General features: G+C 36.1%; 1 protein-coding gene across 1 annotated transcript in view; it reads left to right on the forward strand.

Annotated features, from left to right (window-relative positions):
• LOC121370342 (bone morphogenetic protein 2-like) overlaps positions 1–21,718 on the forward strand; it is a 42,017-nt gene extending 20,299 nt beyond the window's left edge. The window contains exons 2-3 of the mRNA XM_041495494.1: positions 13,237–13,617; positions 17,578–21,718. Of these exons, the coding sequence (XP_041351428.1) occupies positions 13,251–13,617; positions 17,578–18,509 (1,299 nt within the window). The 5' untranslated portion in view covers positions 13,237–13,250 and the 3' untranslated portion in view covers positions 18,510–21,718. The remainder of the gene's footprint in view (positions 1–13,236; positions 13,618–17,577) is intronic.
• Positions 21,719–22,483: the final 765 nt, after the last annotated feature.

Here is a 22,483-nt window from a genome sequence, read left to right on the forward strand (position 1 = left end):
TGTCTATCACAAGGTATGCTAATACTGGTTCAAATCAAAATTCATTAATGTCCCGTCAGACCCACTAAATGACAAGTTGTGTCACATATCTGACCAATGGCAATCATGAAAGTATTCAGTATTATAAGATTCAGAGCATTCAAGTTCAAGTGGGGTTTTTTTTAAAATTATTATTACACCTCATCAACATACATAATAAATAGACTATATCTAGGTGCAATATGTTGTGTAGAGTAGATTAAATCAAATTCTTACACATCCGTTATTTATGATAACACATACCCTGTTTACACACGTACGTGTGTTAACAATTTCAAGACATACGACTGGCTGCTCCTAAGTGATGACCAGGTTACCAGTGCTATACATTCAATGCAAAACAACAAATGGAAATCTATTACACTGTAACTACACTGTGACGTATAGTTAACCTGACAATCATGTGTCTGTGACGCGTAAGTCCGCTACAAATGGAAAAGGTTGTAAATATCTTTTAGTCGAAAAAGATGTTAAAATTGACTTTAAACCTGGTTTTTGAGGATATATACATTTTAAAACAACTCTTTGTGAGATAAATGGCCACACATGTATTATTCTCTATTTCTTAAAATATTTCCCCGAATTAAATATTTTTCATTATTATTGAGCTTTTTAATAATTTGTGTTCTGAGAAGTTAAATTAGCTTTAAAAGACGTATTCCTCTGTAATAGTACATTTTAATCAAAGTAAAGTTTGTTTTGTTTAACGACATCACTAGAGCACATTGATTTATTAATCATCGACTATTGGATGTCAAACATTTGGTAATTTAGACATATAGTCTTAGAGATGAAACCCGCTACATTTTTGTTCATTAGTAGCAAGGAATCATGTAAGCACATACCACGGCCTTTGATATACCAAAAGTTTGGCACCCAATAGCTTATGATTAATAAATCAATGTGCTCTAGTGGTGTCGTTAAAATAAATAAAAAAATATTCCAGATACTAACCCTTTATGTTACGAAATAAAATAATTAATCGTCGTCTGAGATTTTTAAACAGAAGTTCTCGTTTGAATTAATGGTTAAATGTTAGTTCATATAGTGATCTTACGTCTGCTTATTGAGCCGTTAAAGCTCATCGTAATTTAAACCATATTTATCACCATGGGGAAAGGGGTGGGGGCTATCTCCTATGGATCTGGACCTAAAATTTACAACAAAAACTGGCATTTACCAGCATTTGCTATAGAGTAGTTTCTTTATTTCTTTCAATAATAATTATATTAAGCACTCATATATTTTTTCCGCCAGTCACAGATTTGGGGAAAAAAACATGAAGTAGGTACCAGGGCCCAATTTTACAAAACATCGTGAGCCTAGTTTTGCACGTAAGTGTAAATCTACGATTAAAAAAAATACAATTTTTTTTTTACTATTATAGTACAACTAACAACTAATAACACATATTTCATTTTCTTTTGTCCTTAAAAAGCTCTATTTTCCTTAATGATGTAATTTTTTATTCTTCGTGAAATCGATGCCAAACATTTGTATATGTATAACTACTAGTCGCAGACGTAAACTTACGATGTTTTGTGAAATTGCGCTCAGTACTTTAAAATATAAATAATAAACGGACACACATGAATACGCTGCTAAATATATAATGAAATTTTTAAAAATCTTATAAAACTATACTTACGTTAGATAAATATAAAGAAAAAAACATTATGTTCGCATATTTAGTGGGCAATTATACTTACTTAAAAACTATATGCATGTGTGTTCGCATATTTAGTGCGGGAATGGTTTTCTCAATCACGCAACTTAGCGTGTCATTTACTGCTGAGCACTTCTCTCGTGTCGTCAGGTGTCGCTCAATTGGTTTTAATCATTGACTCATTATGACACATTGTCCTTGACACTCAGTTAAATAGTTGTATGAGGCCGTCATTTCTTCTTAGCAGGTTGATTGGACAACATCAACGTTTGCGTGAACAGTTTTTTAGTTTCTCTTTTGCGGTCGACAGTTATATTATTTTATTACACAGATATGTCGTTAAAAGTTTGTGCAGCCTTGAAATGATTTGAAGTAATCTGAAATGATGCAGATATGGTAATTATGTCTTTTTAAAAGTTAATTAATATTTGGTTTTCACTGTTGTCTATAATATGTAAACAAAGAAAAGTTAGTGGACTGGTTCTTTGAATAATTTAGTACTGTTATGACTGGTATATCGAATACTGTGGGATGTACTGTTTTGTCTATGGGAAAGTACATATGAAGGAAAAGTGTACACTATATTTAAGAATTATCAAATGTTTAACACTCATTAACCGATGATTAGTAAATCAATTTGCACTTATTGTGTCATTAAAAAAAGTCAATTTTCCAACGACACCACTAGAGCACATTGATTTATTAATCATCAGCAGTTTGACGTCAAACATTTGGTAATTCTGACATATAAGTCTTAAAGAGAAAACCCGCTACATTTGTTCATTAGAAGTAAGGGATCGTTTATATGAACCATCCCACAGACAGGATAGCACCTACCACGGTCTTCGATATACCTGTTGTGATGCACTGGCTGGAACGAGAAATAACCCCGATATTTCTATCTTATCTGCCAAAACCTGCCATAGCATTCTTAAATATCGAACATCCCTTTTATATACTATGAGATGATTTATGTCTAATATTTCAACGGTATATATCTTATTGTTTTATTTGTGCTGCCATTGTTTTAACTGTACTATTTTGGGTTGTTTATTTTGTTTGTCTTTTAGATACTTTTAGCGAATAGTCTCTCATAACTCAGTATAGCTCATTACAATTTTATAATTTATATTGCTTGTATTTATGTGCTAAATTTTATTCTGTTATGAGGAGAGACTTTATTAAACTATCTGTCTGTCGGTGTCTATCTGTCTGTCTGTCAGTCAGTCAGTCAGTCAGTGTCTGTCTGTCTGTATGTCTGTCTGTCTGTCAGTTCTGTCTGTCTGTTTGTCTATATGTCTGTTATACCGCCTTTGATATGCCAGTCGTGGTGCACTGGCTGGAACTATTATTATGTGACAGTGGTCAGTTTTAAAGTGCATCATCAGATCTAATAGAAACTATTAATTTAGTGATAATCCACAGCAAATACTGTAATATAACTATAGAAACATCGATATTAATTTAGTGTTCCTTAATTTATTTAAAATAATTCAGTTTGAATCCCATTCATTTTTTTTATGTTTATTAAAATTATTAAGTCAACATTGCAGGTTAATTTACACTGTCTATTTACCGAATTAATTTAATCATGAAAACAAATGTATATAAACGTACGAAATATTCGCTTTTCATTTGTTTTACCAAATGTTTGACATCCAATAGCCGATGATTAAATCTGTGTGCTCTACCAGCTATGTTAACATAAAATGTTATTATAAATTCAACCATTAAGAAAAATAGCTACATTAACCTTTGTATAATGTTAAAAACCTTTAACCCAGCTATATTAATATATTATACGGTCAAGCATTTCCATTTTTTTTTTTTTATATGTATAATAGCATTTATTTTTTGAAGATAAAACATTTTATTATATAGACACATATTTATATACACAGACGTTTGTTGCTATATTAATGTGCCCTAGTAGTGTTCTTAAACAAAACAAACTCATGGTATTTTGAACTATTTTCGGTAAACTTTACGAAACTGAACTGGGCTAAATACGTTTTGCGATTTCATAATAATAATCAGAATGTCACGAGAACTTCTTAGTGGTTTTTACCAATTTATTTTAAAAAGTAATTTCATAAAACATTTTCATCTACCTATTGTCAGAGAGTTAACACATTGCCTTTCAATGTCTGTCATTCGTATTGTGCGAGAGGAAAATATTCATAAATAATTTATTATAAATCTCATTCTTCAACCCAAGGTTTACAAGAACTATTTTATTGCGCGCATTGCGCTATAATGTACTACCAAACAGTCCATGTGTTTCGAAAACTTAGAATTGACACTTTTAACTCATGTACAGAAGTAAATGTGGTGGGGGTTTTAAATTATTATTCTATTTTATTTTTAAATTATTATTCAATTTTGTTTTTTTAATTTTACATGGTAAATATTTTATAAACTAAGCAAGTTACCGCATTATTTTTCTGGGGGTTTTTTTGGGGGGGGGGGTTGGGGGGGGAGGGTTTGTTATTGTTGTTTCATAACGTCACGGTAATATTATTCATGTGGTTTAAATTATCATTTTATTTTAAATTTATTTACTGCAATATGCCCTTAGGTGGTTCAATATCTATTAAATTATAAATAATTTTCAGAAATTTGCCCTTTGGTGACTCGACGTGTATTCATTGTAACTAACCAGCTGAAACATGCCCCCTGGTGTCTCTATATAGAATCTGTTTTATCGTAAATCACTTAATGAAATATAATCGCACGTGACTCGATTTTTTTACTTTAAAGTATTTGATGCAATACACTCTCTTGTAGCTCATTATCTATTTTATTATAAATATTTCCTGAATATCTCATTGCTATTGATAAAATAACAACTATAGCGCCATTTCCGATATAAGCCAAATAAAAATATATATTAAACAAAGAGATAACATAATACAATGTTTAAATTTAAAAAAAAATTAAAATCATTTCAAGTGCTTAGAGCATGTATTATAATTTTTAATCATGTACGTTATATATAATTCTTTAAATTAGTCTACTTATTACATCCATTAAATTAATATGTCTGATAACCAAATTTGACAAAATCTCTATTATATTGCCTTTTATCTTCAGCTAATCTTTTTTGCGATGGTTACGAAAACATTAAGCGTGATATATTTATTATATACAGTGTTTTTCTAGATGACATGATATGTCAAGTTTAATATTTATATATATATATATATATATATATATATATAATCTCGGGGAAAGAAGAAAACACTCAAGCCTAAACCACCCAAGTACTATACTGGTTTTAGAGTTTCATACTCTAAATGTTTTCAAATTATTAATGTGTCTAAGGTTAATTCTGCAATGTGGTTTTTAAATCTTATCCATTTTGGAAATTTAATTATTCTCATAAAACGTAATTTTGCTTATCTTTTTAAATTGTTATTCTTTTTTTTAATCGTTATTATATATTTAATTTTCGAGACTACTTGATTCTATTATTATGTTTTAACAGAAAAGGGAACAAAACCTTTCTAAAATCTGTCTGGTAAAAAATAATAATTTAGTATTTCTGAACTTCAAGAACTACCGTACAAATTTGAAAAGTCAGTAGACATAACATAAACATTTATGTTATTTATTGAAAATGCTATGGTATATAAATACAACTCTTTTCACTTGTCGCGGTGATTCCAGCCGGTGCTCCACGACTGGTATATCAAACGCCGTGGTATGTGCTATCCTGTGTGCGGGATGGTGTATAAAAAAAATCCCTTGCTACTAATGGAAACAATTTGCTGGTTTCCTCTCTAAGTCAAAATATCGAAATCACCAAATGTTTAGCATCCAGCAGCCGATAATTAATAAATCATTGCGCTATACAAACTTTTGTAACTTTTCACTTGACTCGGTGATTAACGTTTAACCGTGTTCGTGCGTGTGTTTCGAATGAAATGTAAGAGATGATCTTTACGTGTAAGACATTTGTTGTTGATTACTTTATCCCGCGAGCCGGACGGTTTAGCAGCCGCGCACCTGGCTATAATGCGGCGGGAAGTGTCGCCCGCTACCTGTATCATAAATCACGGAGAAACGCGAGGCCAATACCTGGCTACCGTGTCGAGACTCAGGTATCTTAACGAGCGCCTCGCGACCTGAGTTTAGTAGGACCACTCAGATAACGAGCGTCAGTTCAGTTATGTGTGGCCTAGTATGTGTGTATACGTATATATGCGTATGAATGTTTTGTATGTATGTATGTTTTGTATGTATGTATGTATGTATGTATGTATGTATGTATGTATGTATGTATGTGTGTGTGTGTGTCTGTGTGTGTGTGTATCATTCTCTTTTTGAAAACATAACTTGATAATTTATATTCGGTTATTTATTTATTTATTTATTTATTTATATTTCATTTCATTTTATTTTTTGTTACATCCTCCTCTCTCAATTAAAAAAAAAAAATCACAACTATACCCATTTAAAATGTATTTCCAACGAATAAGTCCTGCACTACACTAATTTTTCTCTCACTAACAACTATCAATCTGTATGTTTGCTACTAGTACATGTAGTTTGTATGGTAGTGATTTAGGACTCCAGTTGTAACACTATGTATATTTTATTATGGGGCAACAAAGATTTCTTTTTAAATAAATAAATAAACAAAACCAAAACCAAAACCACTATCAACATCAGACAACCCAGACAGCTGAAGCGTATATCTCACTTGGGTATAAAATAAAATATAAAAGAAGAAATAAGGCCTTTAAATAATTGTGTTTCCGGGAACCCAAAACTACCTAGAAAAAAAAAGCCGACCCTAACTTCGTCTCAATGTATTACTTTTTATGTTTTATTATTTTTTTGTTTTAATTACTATTATTTTTTTTTTTTTTTTTTTTTTTTCACTATGTTGGTGACCAAAAGTATATACACAACGTTTTATCTGAACCTACCCTATCTAATGTTTTTCGGATTGTCTTTCTGGGAAGTTATTTTTGTGTTTATATTCAGTTACGGTTCAAGCACGCATTTCTGGGCACACACCTCAGATATCTGGTCTGTCTGTCCAGAACAATTAGTTGTTAGTGACATGGAAGTCGATGTAGTGGCTTCTACTTACCCATTGGGCTGTTAAAACTCGCTCTGGGTGTGAGCCTGTACCGGGATGCGAAGCCAGTACCTACCAGCCGTATGTTCGATGACTTAACCACTACACCACCTAGGCCGGTTTTAATAAAAATTTCACGAGAAAAAAAAGATATAGTGTGCTGCAGTAGACGGCCTGGCCAGGTTTATGACTGGCTGAACAGTGGGAGAAGGGGGCGGGGTCCGGCCGGGCCGATATCGGCCGCGAGACAACGAGACAGGGCGGTTGATGTACAGCGAGGGGCAGCACGGGTTTGCCGTGTATCCTTCACATTGCCGCATGCTTGTGAGTAATGGCGAGTTATCTTGTCACACTTTCAGCCGCCGTTCTCGCAGAGCGCCAACACCCAGCGCTTTATGGTCGACGCGACGAGATGTTATCCGTCTGCATGCATGGCTATTGCTGGAGGAACAATATTAAATTATTAATAATGGTTGGGGTGTCACCCACCTCCCTCCTCTGTCTCCCCCCCCCCCCTCTCTCTCTCGTTTCAACAGCTCCAAATACGAACACCTTCTCTCTCTCTCTCTCTCTCTCTCTCTCTCTCTCTCTCTCTCTCTCTCTCTCTCTCTCTCTCTCTCTCATAAGCTTCAAATACTTTAAATATTATCTTTAAATTTTAAAATTATCTTTATTTTCTGGGCTATGTTCAAGAGGCCAACAGCTCGCGGTCATTCTATTAGCTTTCTGTTGCGCCTGTTACAGGATAGGATAGGATAGGACTTTACAGGACAGGGTAGGACTTTACAGGACAGGGTAGGATAGGGCATGATGAAAATCAGTTGACTTTTTTTTTAAATACCTTGTTCTCTACCTCACCCTCTTCGCCATCTCTGTCTCTTCCTCGTCTACTTTCATCATATCTAACTTCTACACATCATATTCCTTGTGTTTCCACCTTCTGTCGAGGGTAGGACGTAGATCAGTGTTAGAGCGCTTGGCCATTCGACTGCATTGTGCAGAGATACGGCCATGATCATGTAATACGATTTTGTCGTTCAGGGTATTCTTTCACACACACACACACACACACACACACACACACACACACACACACACACATGTATACCTTTTGTACCTCCATCATCGCTAAGAATCCTCAACACCATTTTTAGCTCCTTATTTATCTCCACGACCCCTTCTCTACCTCCTAGATTTGTTATGGTCATGGTCATAGGATTTAAAGTGCACATTAACAACAAGCTGTTGTAGCATAAGCCTGTCATGGGCGCAGGTGCTGGCTCTCGTCGGCTTCTCCGTTCAAGATAGGAAGGGTTGGGGGGAGGGGATCACCCACGCTGGCATGTACAAGGGAGCACAAGCAGCCTGACCAGGGTCAGTAGCGGGTGAGGGGTTTATTTGTTACTCCTACGTTCTCCTCATCTTCGTTATTTCAACCATGACTTGCGTATCAGTTACGGAGTCAAGTTTGTCTGCAAAATACCCCCCAAATAACATTTTTGGACGGGTATTCTCCATGTGTTCATGTTAATGGAATGAATGAATGAATGTTTAACGATACCCCAGCACAAACATACACATAGGCTATTGGGTGTCACAAAAGGCAGCATGTTAATGAATACATGTGCATTTGTGTATGCATAAGAGAGACATCCGTTATGCCCTTTTATGAAAGCTTCGTTTGGATTCATACATGTAGCAAAGATAGCTGTAACGTCAGATCACCTAAGGCTCATTTCATTTTGTTTTCGAGCTTATATTTGATTAAGGTTCGCCCATGGGTTTGGTGGTGGTTAGTGTAAGAGAAACCGATGTAGTGACCTTAGAACTTAAATACGAACCCAAAACCTACTAGCCTAATGTTAGGCTCAGACTGCCAACTGCCTGCAGAAAGTTAACCAACTCCCGAGTTATGACTGGTGCGCTCAGATTAACAACTAATGGGTTATACGACGAGAACTGAGTTGTAAGAGCGATCAGACTAGCAACTAGACAGTCGTAAAAGTCGTGAGAGCAGAAAGTTGGCCAACTTTTTTGCTGGCAGTTGCTAGTCTGAGCGTAGCATTAGATCCGGTAACAACCACCGAGATGAATTTAAGTACATCCGTTGTCATTTACACGAAGAAGGACTGTTCTAAAACATTATTTGGGAGGCATCTTGCAGACAAACCTGACTGTATCTGATTATCTGATATGTAAGTCATAGTTTTAAACGATGGTGACGAGGTGGAGGCATATGAAGGTGAGGTATAAAACAATGTGTGAAAGGTAGATAATAAGCCCAAGAGGAGGATCCTGTTAAAGGTATACTGAGACCAAAGTTTGAAACAAACACGTTGTACCTATTTCCGGATACTAATCTCACATTTACCTACTGTTCCTTAGTTCTGCATGCAATCCATCTGAACACAAAATGTCCAATTCAGGTGTGGGGTTTTTTTTTGTGGGGTTTTTTTTTTTTTTTTTGGGGGGGGGGGGGTATCACATTACCCCCTTTCCTTTTACTCCTTAGAATTCCAACTCAATTTTTCTCGATCTGTCAACTCCTCCTATCTTTCAACTTCTTTCGCTGTCCACCTCCACATTCCAGCCCTTGTCTCTCCAACCGCGACATGTGCTTGTCTCTTGTGACTATATGTGCCACACAGCTGTCATTCCCCATCAGCTTTTAGCTGTGGGCTTAGTCTGACCACTTCGGAGAGTGTTCAGTAGTTACTTTTGGCGTTATTAAGAATGTCCAATTCAGTTGCCATAGAGATACAGGTAAATTATTGTCATAATTTACCGAAGGCCCAAAAAAATGACAATGGTAGATTTATTATGTACACCTGTTTGATGGATAATAGTGGTACTTTTGTATACAATAGAAAGTATATTTTTCGTGCATTCCCGCATTTGTAAGACGCACAAAGGAACTGTGTTCGTATTGAGTCTTATAAAAAGGGGCCATGTATGGCAACAAGTGCGCCATTGTACAGTGTACAATTGTACAGTGTACGTCTTGCGATCGTCAATACAAATGCCAGTTAACTGATGGCTTTTTGATATACTGCCTTTGCCTGCCAGCCTTTGCCTGGAAAGACATACATTACGCACTCCCATTGAACCAGTAGAGTTATTATGTACGCTTTTGAGAGTCTTTACCAAAACCTTCAATTATGACGCAAACAAACGCCCGATAAATGGTCGACAGTAACGATAGTTGAAGATTTTTTTCTGCGTGCTACATCCTTTCGCAAAACGTGAAAAAGCTTTCTTTTTTCCCTCCACTTGCGCTTTACTGCCATTCAGGTTGAAGTATCAACACAATTTTTTTTCTTCTAGTATCACCTGAAAGTGCGAAAATGCGAAACACTTGTGTATAGTGGGCGATAAAACTACAATGAATGATTTTTTACGGCGGTGTTGACTGTTTGAAGTGAAGTTCTTTGTGGCAGTGGCTGGTGAATCAGTGTCACCTCATCGCTCACGTTCGCCGCTAATTACTATATTTGGCTGAACACTCAGCGTGACGGTGTTGTTTGAAGACGGCCATGTTTCATTCACCTAATCCCCGCTTCCGCTTCAAACTCCACGTCCTGTGTCGACGTCATCGAGTCAGTCCTTTGTTACTAACTAACCCTCATTCTAAAATCAGAGCTGTTTATAAACATACTGGAAAAAATGGTATCATCGGCATAAACATACTGGAAAAAAAATGTATCATCGGCATAAACATACTAAAAAGTGTATCATCGGCATAAACATACTGAAAAAGTGTACCACTGGACTCGGTGATGTAGTGTTTAAATGATCGAATTTTAGGCTTGGTACGTACTGGGCTTGCATTTTGATACATGCCCTTGCCCTTGGAAGGTGCAAAGGTCACTAGTATTTATAAACATACTGAAAAAAAAGGTATCATCGGCATAAACATATTAAAAAAACTGTGTGTCACCGGCCTTAGTGGTGTAGGTGTTAAGCCATTACACATAAGCCTTATAATAAGGTTATAGTAGGTTCGCATCCTGGTACCGGCTTCCTCTCGAGGTGAATTTTAGCGGGGATTGGTAAAATCAATGCACTAACGTCTGTCTCACTAACCACTAAGAACTAACCATTAACCCAGTCGTCTAGACAGATGGCCGAGGTGTGTGGACAAGACAGCGTGTTTCGTTCTTATTTGCATATAACCAATGAAATCAATTTAAAGTAAAATTAAATACTGAGTAAAATACTTTGAGGAGCTCTGATTTCTATGGAGGAAAACTGACACAACTTAAGTAGTGACAAAATACAATCGTGTGAAATAATAAAGTGTAAAAACACGTATTGTAACTAAAATAAACTTTAAACGCATGAAACCAAAACGTATCCCTATTATTGGTTTCGTCTCGCGACCTCTAAAAGATAACTATTAGATATTTAAAATCAAAACAACATGCTGAAATATCATGGGGCAAAATACCATACAGTCGCATATCAAAACACAAATAAATCAATATAAAAACAAGTAAAACTTCAGTATTACATTGACTGTGGCTCATGCCTATTAATGTAAACGCATACATGTATATTTTATTTTACCTACTGGGATTTTGTGCCAAAGTAGCGGAGCATATTGTTGGTCAATAAAATATTAGTTTTAAACTATAGATACACATTGTAGCAGATCGATTTCTTTTTAAAACACGTGCAAAAGGTATTATTAAAGAAAACATCACTTTGATAAAACAAATATTAATTTTAGTTTTTCAGTTTATAAAATGTCTTAATTTTGTAGGCATTTTGATAAATCCCTGGTCGTTACCATCACACCATCCATTTTTTTTCTACTGATAATTTAATAAAACTAAATTTCATAAATTCATTTTCCACCCTTCTGATACAGATAATCGCGTTTTAGTTCCTATTTTAGGTAGTCTGTTGAAATTGTAAATGATGTCTTTGTATAAAACACCCGTATTCGATGTTCTTGTGCTGTTACAAATTTCTGTGGTCGTCTTCCATAGAGCAAAAAGGAAAAATCATCGATTTTTCTGCGTTTATATTACCGAATGTTTGGTCGCGTCCGGATCAGAGTTTTGTTGGTGCCACAAAGACAGAGATCTTTGTACCTTGTAGCTTTAGTTTAGATCAGCGTTTTAGTTTCTTCAAAACTGCGCTTTAGGCTAGTCCACGTAGATCTGCGCATTTTGCTATCTTTGAGTCATTGAGTCATTTAATCAGGGTTTTTTATAACTGTTCTGCTGATTGGCTACTCTCATCAAGATTATTCCATCAGGTAATCGCCAGAAATAGGACATTGATGTATTTCTTTTTTTCTTTCTTCTTTCTTTTCTTTCTTTCCTTTCTTTCTTTCTTTCTTTTAGTTATTCATTCATTCATTTATTCATTCATTCATTCATTTTACTTACCTTTGTTTGAAACCCAATGGTCGATGTGTATTTTTTGTGCTGGGGTGTGGTAAACATTCATTAATTCGTTCGTTCGTTCGTTCATTCATTCATTCATTCATTCATTCATTCATTCATTCATTCATTCATTCATTCATTCATTCATTCATTCATTCATTCATCCATCCATCCATTCATTCATTATATATTAATTGCTGCGACTAAAATAAGTATACCAAACAAGATGGCAAGATTTAGTTTTTTTATCTACCGCATTAGCAATCAAATAGCAAAGTTGTCTATGTAGCAATGCTTCCGGTCCGTGACAAAGCCAACAAGTATTTAATTAAATAATGCCAGCTGAATACTAATTGTTGTACGTGTTTATTTAGAGGGTTCGATGTTTTATTTTAAAGAAAAACGCAAAACGCAAGTGAAATACAGTGAGGTATAACAGTACATTAACTATCTGCGTTCAGGTTTTATTTTTATTTTTATTTAGGTATATAAAATTGCATTTTTTCATTTGTTTATTTTTGTTTTAATGTTTATGTTTATACCGTTTGTTTTCTTATAATGGAGTGTTAATGTTTCGTTTAAAAAACTAACCCTAACGTTTTAAAATTTATTAAGAATACACTATTAATTTATATTACTATATGTTCAATATTTCTTTTAAAAAAAAAACATTAATGTTTTTTCGATGTTGTGTCATTTATTTGTCATTTATAACAAAATTAGGTATATTTGTTATTAACTTTTTATTTTGGTTTTAATTGTTAAATATTTTGCATTTTGTTAATACTATTTTGTTTCAATCTAACATCTATTCGTTTTGTGACTTTCTGTTGGTACTGAGGTATTGTTTTACATTAAAAAAAATTCTTTTTCATCTGTCTTTTTTATTTAAAAAAAAAAAATTAGAAACGATTTACGGTTTCGGTGCGCATGCGCGTTGTGTTTGTGCCAAGAAAAACATACTTTCCATTCCAGTTATGTTTTAGGAGTGTTTGACTCTTTTGACAGTTCTCTCTTAATCGTGTTTTCTCTCTCTTTCTCTCACCCAGGCGTCTTGTTCAGCATGATCGTCATCTGCAGTCACATCTCTCTTCTCCTCGTGCTGAGCGTGGCAGTGGTCGCCCAGAGTAACCTCCCCTTATCGTCAACGTCGCAGCGTAACGTCAAGTCGTCGTCGTCGTCACCGGCCCCACGGAACGGAAGGAAATCGAAATACGACGACTCGTTTGTGAGAACTATCGAGGCCAGTTTGTTGAACATTTTCGGACTTAAGTCTCGTCCGAAGCCCTCCCGAGATACACAGATACCTCAGTACATGTTGGACTTACACGATCTACACAGCCGCAAACCCGGCGCCGCTAGCCCGTTCATGAAGACAAAAGGCAGAGGTCTGATTCCTGCTAATACGATACGGAGTTTTTACCACGTGGGTGAGTAAATAAAAACAATATTGTAGCCTACATTTATGAGTGTGATGGTAGGTTCGAATCCTGACAACTGACTTTGTATTTTTAAAATATGATATCTGTATTATTTTTCTTCTCAGTATATTGTCAAAGGAAACTATAGTATAAATTATTGTGAAAAAAAATGTTTTAATGGGACTGTCGTGTGTCCGCCATTCTTAAGATGTTGTCGACTGACAGACGTTTTAATGACTAAAATTGTATATTTAATACTCTCTTTTTGTTTGCATAAAATGTCCGTGTCTGTATAGTACATGTGTTTTTGAGCGTCTTAATGTTTGTACCAGGTGAAATTTCATTTTATTTCCTAATATATATTATTATATACGTGCAAAATTATTGGGATACGAAATCAGATTTGAGCCATTTACAAACATTAGGACGACCAGAAACACAGTGAATATACAGATACAGACACTAATAGTCTAAACAAGAAAATATATTTAGTGTGTAATTTTAGCCTTTAAAATGTTTTATTAGTCAGAAATATCTTACAATCTTACGAAGTCAAGACAGTCTCTTTAACATCATGTTCCATACATAATTAACAACTTACGATTCGAATTTGAAGTAAATAGGCGTTTTCTTTTATTTGATTTCCCATCAGACACGTTATTATATACATTTATCACAATGGGTGGCAATTCCTCCGTGGTTTTGGAACCGTTACTGGATCCAGCGGAGATAGGATGTTTTATCGTATAGTTTGTCCTTTCTTTGCTCCAGTTTTTAATACGTCTGCTAGTAAAATGGTGTATGCGCGTCATGTCGCTTTTATGAACTGTCGTGTATCTTTTATTATTATTTTTTAATATATATATATAAGTTCACAACTAAATATTTACGGGTGAAAATTTATATCAACATCTTAGTATTTGCCAGCTAACTGTTTACAATGTTTAATACATTTTAAGATTGCTATTTCATTACCTCTGTTCAAATTTCTTTACGTTTTCACGATACTTCATTATGCATGTTAGGATAATATTATTTTCAACAACAAAAGTAGCATAACTTGCTTTAATGTTTGATTAAATTATCTACTAAAACGTTAGTTTTATATATTTTTCTCTGTTTTCTTACTAAAACAGTTTTTTTAAAATCTACCTTTGTTATGTTGTTATAGAATTTCTTTTGTACCCACCGCCCACAAAGCAAAATGAAATAATTTGCGACAACGATTACTCGTAAACTAGATTTGAATATCACACAGGTATATAATGAATAAACTAAATGGCTCTGCTTGGCCACTCACGGTAAATACATTTTAAAAAATCACCATTTACTCGCTCCCATTCACTGGAAGAAACGGCAATAAAACCACCCATCATGCATAGATTAAAAATAATTCATCCGGGCACAAAACATAATTTAGATGACTCCTGTTCCCCTTCTCCATGTGATGATTTTTTTTAAATTTACCATTTATATAATAAAAATAACCAACTCTATTTGCCGCTCTAAATCAAAATGTCTTAAACCCACGGGTGGTATTGTATTTTCTTTGATCTTACATTCTTTTTTTTTCAATGTAAACCAAAGCAGGAAAGCCATTATATTATCTGCGCAGTTTGACAGTTAATATTGTATGCCTAATATTGATCTGCAATACTACCTTCCCCCCACCACCACCACCGCCCCACCGTCGTTTCTAAATGATTTATGTTGCTAGACTGCTAGACTTTCTTTCTTGCAAGACATGGTAAAACAAACATGCCATTATGGATTTTCCGAGATCTCAGGTGTGCAGTAACACTTTTCATGATTTAGTAATAAAAAACCCAAACTCAGAACACATTGTCTACATTTTACGCATCGGGAATGTTTTAAATTTATTTGCCGACAGCAGCTCACGTCGTGTTTCTTACTCATCAGCTGTGCTATCAGGAGAGAACCTAGCCTAAATTAACTACGGGGAGGAGGTGTGTGTGTGTGTGTGTGGGGAGCGGGGCGGGGGTAATAAGAAAATAACTAGTCTAGGGTATAGCAATATAGGCGTGTGTTTAATCTATTTAGTTAAAATAGCACTTTTAACCAAATAGATAGGGGTTTTTTTCATAAATTTTGAGTGAGTCCCCCATACCCTTTGCCACAGGGCCTGGCTTGATATGGCTCTTGTCGTTATCCATGTTTTCTTCCCTGCCGCCCGTTAGATACTGTACTGTGTTTTCCACGCCCTTACCCTGCCTGTTACCCACTAGGTGCGGCCGTGGCCATTATACTGCACCATGTCATCTGCGTTTTTTCTGACCATTATATTATACTGGGTTCTCTACGCTCTTACCCCGCCTGTTACCCACTAGGAGCGACCGTGGCCATAATACTGCACCATGTCATCCGCTTTTTTTCCCCTGACCATTATATTATATCATGTCCTCCGAGTCTTTCCTTTCCTGGATGTTACCGCTAGGTACAACCCTGACCACGGCATTGTACTCCGTTTTCTACGTCAGACGTGCATGTTGCGAAGACATCCGGTATAACCTTGGTTGTACCAAGCACGCCGCTGGGTCCACTCTTTCGGTTTACGATGTGATGGAGATGGAAATGCATTCAGACTAATAAGATACGTGTGTTTATGACACACACCAGCACCACGCCGCCATATCAGCCCCGTCTATCTATCATCTTGACCAGCAGGTGGGTTAGCGAGGTGTGGCAATACATAGCTCCATCTTCGTCAGACCCTGGCTCGTCTGAATTTTAAATCCTAAACCGTGGCTGTGGTAAGGATTTTGTTTTAGGAATAGGGTGCAGTATTTCTTTAAAAAATATAAGGAAATATGTAGTTATCAAATGTAAATTAACATGGATAGTCAGTCTTCCCCGAAACATGCATCCGACCAAGGTATGATATTTCAGCCATTTGAAAGATATAAAACCATATTCAACTGAAATTACAAAGCCAGTTTTTCTTACACGCACGAGTTTAAGCATGGTAAATGTATGTAATTACGCGCAAAACAAGACGGGCTTCGTAAATTCTGCCCTGAATATTAGAGGCATATCGTGGTTCGGTGGAGGGTGTGTGCAACCCCTGTGTATTTGTAGAGGTAACGTTCGATGAGTAAAATGTGTATCTACAAAGGTAAAGTGTACACTGTCTACATAGAAAGAGTTAAAAAAAAGAGGTAGAGAGAGAGTAGAGTTTATTTTGTCTAACCGTACCGCAAGAGGACATTGATTAATTAGTCATCGGCTGTTTTATTTTATGGGGAAAAGAGTGCAGTTTCCACGTTGGCTAATCCCCAACCAGTATTATAATTGGTAATAAATATTGTTTAAACCAGTTTCCACGTTGTTGGAAAGGACCTTTTCTACACGTGTCCTTCATACTGCACCCCCACCCCCCACCCCCCACCCCCCACCCCACCCTAGTGAAAAAACACAGCTGCGGATCGGGCATATCTAGGGCAGAATTTACAAAGCCTGTTTTTGACAGACGCTTGAAATTACATGTATAAACAATGCTTAAACGCCTAGTTTTGTAATATCCATACTAAAACAATAATGTCCATGGTAGGCCTAAACTAGCTAGAGGGTCATGTTTACTAAAAACGGTAATTCTATAAAGGTCAAGGTTAAATCAGTAAAATGTCTTAATTGAAAAAAATAAAACATTATTACTAGTTCGACAAATTTGGTCTGAAAATCTGTAACCATCTTCAAGTATCAATTATTCAATATGAGGTCTTTTAAAGAATTGTAATTATATGATTTTTGATATAGATGTTTGGCGATTTTAAAATAAAACATTCTCCAAATTCAATTGCAAGTCGCATTTGACAAACAACAACATAAACCGAACGCTGGTCGTATGAAATGTTTTAATATAATATTACTGTAAACATTTGTACATTTTAAATACACTTCCATATATATATATATTGTCTTATTCAGTGTTGGCGTTGTTTTGTTTTCCAGATGGCGGTCTACTGTCGGGGTGCAGAGCCAACGCGTGTGTGAGAATATGGTTCAATATCTCGACCATTCCAGACACTGAGGACCTCTCAGCGGCAGAGTTGCGGGTGTTTAAGGACGTGCACAAAAACACAGACACAGCGAATCGCGACAGTGCTGCTCGTGGTGCTGGCACTGGTGGTTCTGGTGCTGGTGCTGCTGTTATTCGTGGAGGAAGGACAAACCGACTCAGACTGGAGGTGCACGAGATCATGCAGCCTCCCAGCCAGAATAGTGAGTGCATATCGAGACTGATCGACACGAAGAGTGTCGACTTCAGGAACTCTTCTTGGGAGTCGTTTGACGTGCATTCTGCAGTATTAAAGTGGAAGAATAGGCCTCGATTCAACCACGGACTGGAGGTTCGACTCGTCTCCGACGATCCGTCGCTGTCGCCCGAGGCGCATGTGCGATTGCGTCGCTCGGCGACCGCGCCCGATCATGAGTGGCAGGCGCTGCGCCCCCTGCTGGTGACCTACACGGACGATGGGAAAAATCCCAAGTCGCGGACGAAACGCGGGGCGCGGTCGAAAAGGAGGAAAAACAAACGGAAGAAGAGGAGAAGGAAGAAAGGCCACAAGAACCACTGCAGACGACACGCGCTTTACGTTGACTTTAACGACGTCGGGTGGAACGACTGGATTGTCGCCCCAACGGGCTACAACGCCTTCTATTGCCACGGGAAGTGTCCCTTTCCCTTAGCTCACCATCTAAACTCAACAAACCATGCAATAGTTCAGACTCTTGTGAATTCAGTTAATCCAACTGCAGTGCCAGAGGCTTGTTGCGTGCCCACCGAACTCTCAGCCATATCGATGCTGTATCTGGATGAGTGGGAGAAAATCGTTTTGAAGAACTACAAGGACATGGTAGTCGAGGCCTGTGGCTGCCGATAGCGTCCGCTCACCTCTCGGAATGGTTGCTGTCGGTGTGTGAAGTGTTTCGGATGTGACGTAGTGAAATGTTCCGGATGTGACGTATGCATGGTTGGTTGGTTGGTTGGTTGGTTGCTAGTATGTTGGGGAAATAATGTTGAGCACCCGCAGTACGTTATGTCTATATATACTGTTCTGTTAATGAATGGCGACTGTCCCTGCATATATGTGATATTGCAGCGTGAATAGACTAAAAGACTGGAACCGATGCCAAGCTTTCTGCTTTGTTCATATCCAAAGTTTCTCTGACCACGGGTTGATTGGCGCGAAATGACACATGGTGCAGAAAGCGCAAAAAAAACCAAGAAGAAGAAGAAGAAGAAAAAAGATGAAATGTTATCACAGACGAAACTACAGACTAGATATTTACACGTTTACCTCAGTTAGGTGCTACACTTGCTTTTGACGACGCACTCACGTTCATTCTTTCTTAGCAAACCTAATTTCATATTGAATTCCGACAGTGGTTTTGTGAACTGACAGCTTGATTTTTGTTTTTAATTTGTTACAGTTGAGAACAACTAAATGCGCTCTTGGGCAACTGTTTCCAAGGGGTCAGTATTAAGATTTTTGTTTACTAGTCAATCAAAGATTAATGGTTGTGACCGCCTGTGAGCTTACAAGAACTTATAGCTGATTTGTTGTTGTCTGCCAGAGGTGGATTTACAATCGCGAAGGTTTGGGGGCAATGGGGGTGTTCTGGAACCTTCTTAGACAGATGATTTGTTGTTGATCTCTACCGAGTTGAACTTTTTGTCGGCAGGGATGAAGGGTTAGTCCCACCCCCACCCCCTCTTCCTGAACATTTGGATCCGCCACTGTGACTGTTGTGGGCAGCGACGTCGGTTTTTGAGTGCTGAAGTTTAGAACGTCTGCTCAAGTCCACAGGCTTGTGGTTGCCTTGGCAACGATAGTAGCGACGTTCTGACACGATGTTTTAAAATATCTTGTGTATATTGTTGATACATATTTAATTGAATGTTTTCGAAATTTGTATATATATTTATAAGATATATTTTAAGTCTTCGTAATTTGTAAGTTTGTACAGTGACTGTAGGATGTATATTATTATGTGGACGTGATGCACTTACAATTAACAACAACCTAAAAACCTGTCCCACAGAAATGGCAACCACTTCATGCAAGACACTGTAAAACAAAATGTGAATAATAGTAATTTATCGAAATGTCTATCAGTTGGTTTAATAATTCATTTGGAAATGAAATCAACGGAAACAGGGATGGTCCCAACTTAAAATAACTAGGAGGGGGAGGCGGGCAAAACACAACAACCAGGAATCGGAGCAGACTAACGTGTAATCGACTTCAGCTTGACAAATGGGGCAGTTATAAACTAAAAAGGTCACTCCTTCGTAAGTTTGATCAGAACGTATATAACTTGCATTGTTTTATTCGAAGTGTTTGCCTAAAATGTGTGCTATTTTCCCATCCCTCATCTGTATAGTAGCGGAATATATTTATTACGAGAGATTAAGGTGGGTTTTTTGTTAAATCACTATGAAAATGACCCAGTTTATTTATTATGGCAGAATAATTATTCATTATAATGAAAGAAAATTTAAAATGTCCCCTGTAGTAGGGTTGGGGTTTTTTTTTTCCATTTCTTAGCTACACTAGTTTCAACGTGTTGAACGATCTTATGCCACTGAATATATTAATGATATTAAAAACAATAATGTATTATAATTATTATCGAATTATTTGTTACAACTCGAACACAGTGGAAGTAAATTCACATACACTGAAGCCTGAGTACATGGTAGTGGATCATGGAAACAGTCCAGACTTTCTCTAACATCTTTTCGACTCTGCCTTGTGCAGAGATACGATTTTGATAATCGTTCTGATTCACGGGTCATCTAGATGATTGACTGAATCGATCTATTTTAATAACCTATTTAAGTGTTAAATATACGTAAAAGACCTGCAAAACGTTTCAAAAAAGCGTATATGGGGAGAGGTTAAAATATAATGCATTTCTATGTTGAAGGGACAATTATGACGCCATTAACAGGGATGAAAATCTCCGGATTTTCCTCGGATTCTGATAATCTTCAGAATTTAGGATTTCCACCGAATTTCTGATATTTTTTAAAGAAATCCGGATTTTAGTACAACCCCAAAACTGTTCTTGCTCTTGGGTGAAACTTTCAAAATATTCTATTTTTGAAGATCCCGCAAAATTCACCGGATTCTTTTTTAAAAACATTATTTTAATTTCTGGCCTTAAAACAAGAGGTTATTATACAAGATGTTCTTTGTAGTCTTTTCGTCTGTGTGAGATGCAAGAAGACAAAGCCAGTGATATTTGTATTGTGTTATTAAATTTGTTAGCCAAAGTAACTCTATTTTGTTACTATTCAGATTGTGAACAAACATAATAGCATAGGTTTATTTGTTAAACTGCATGTTTCTCATCATTTCTCTGACAGAAAAAAAAGGAGTTATTTTTCATCAAGTTTCAATTTATAAAACGCGTTATTGGGAGCAGCACACTAATATACTATAGTTTTACAGCAGAATAAATTGTTTTTATATTATGTTGCTGGCAAGTAAATATGAAATAATGAAAGGTTGTTTAAAAAAAAAAATTCATGATACAGTTGGGAGAGCAAAGTAAAGTTTGTTGTATTTAACGGAGCCACTATAGCACATTGATTTACTAATCATCGGCTATTGGATGTAAAACGTTTGGTTATTTTGACATATAGTCTTAGAGAGGAAACATGTCACATTTGTTTTTCATTAGTAGCAATCATATACCACGGCTTTTGAATAGTCGTCCTTTACAAAACTGGACTAATCGTAAAAACAAAAAGTCGTATGTTATTTTCTGCGTGTTTGGATTTGTGTGTGAGTGTGTATGAATGCGCGCGCGTGCGTGCGTGTGTGTGTGTGTGTGTGTGTGTGTGTGTGTGTGTGTTTAGAAAAACATCATTTAAACTATTCTTTTCCGAAAATCATATTCTAGTACACGGTCATACATGTAAATGTTGCAATTTGCGTTAGCCTTTTAAAGCATATTGTTACAGACCACTGACCTATTTAATGGCCTAACAAAGTATTACCTAAACAAATATAATTTGATTTGTCCCTAAATGTACTTTATTCAACCATCTTCATAACCACCGTACTCCATTTATTAATGATATTTTGTAAAAAAAAAAAATTAATTATGGCAATGGTCCATAATTCAAAAACCAAATTGCCGAGAGGGTTGGCATGGATTTCACTCTACCATGGTTCAGTTAAGGTGATGCGATAGCTAGATATGGTTTCCAACAATTAATGTAAATTTTTTAGAGAACTACGGTCCTTAAATCCTTAAATTAATATATAAATTTTTAGAGAACTACGGTCCTTAAATCCGTGACTATGCCTTTAAGTTCTCAAATCTGTTCACCTTTTTGTACTTCTCGATATTTAAAAGGAATACGTTTATTGTTTTCTGTGTCGTGATGTATCAGTAATGTAACCTCTTGTTTTTAGTGCTTCAGATGTAACATTAGGTCCATTTGGGATAGTAGGGCATTTAAAGGAAGTAATATTGATCTATTGTTACAACAGCAAACAAAACGTAGCCCCACACTACATTCTACTGGTCATTAATCAAATATCCTTTAACCCTGCATATAATATTAATAAAACTAAATTATTCCTGACTTCTGACTTCGTTTCAGCGGTGATATGTAAAGGTACGTACATACCTCAATACATTTTTACTTGTTGTTTTTGGTTCCACTTGTTTAAGTATCTGTTGTATTTTATTATTATTATTATTAATTTCTCTGGGACGAAAGTGCGTTAACAGTGGTACACTTGAACAGTGTACCAACTTTATCTGCTAATTAAGCAATTCCTCGATATATATATATATATATATATATATATATATATATATATATATAAACACA

This window comes from Gigantopelta aegis, chromosome 4, assembly GCF_016097555.1.
Source record: "Gigantopelta aegis isolate Gae_Host chromosome 4, Gae_host_genome, whole genome shotgun sequence".
In the NCBI taxonomy this organism is placed as follows: domain Eukaryota; kingdom Metazoa; phylum Mollusca; class Gastropoda; order Neomphalida; family Peltospiridae; genus Gigantopelta; species Gigantopelta aegis.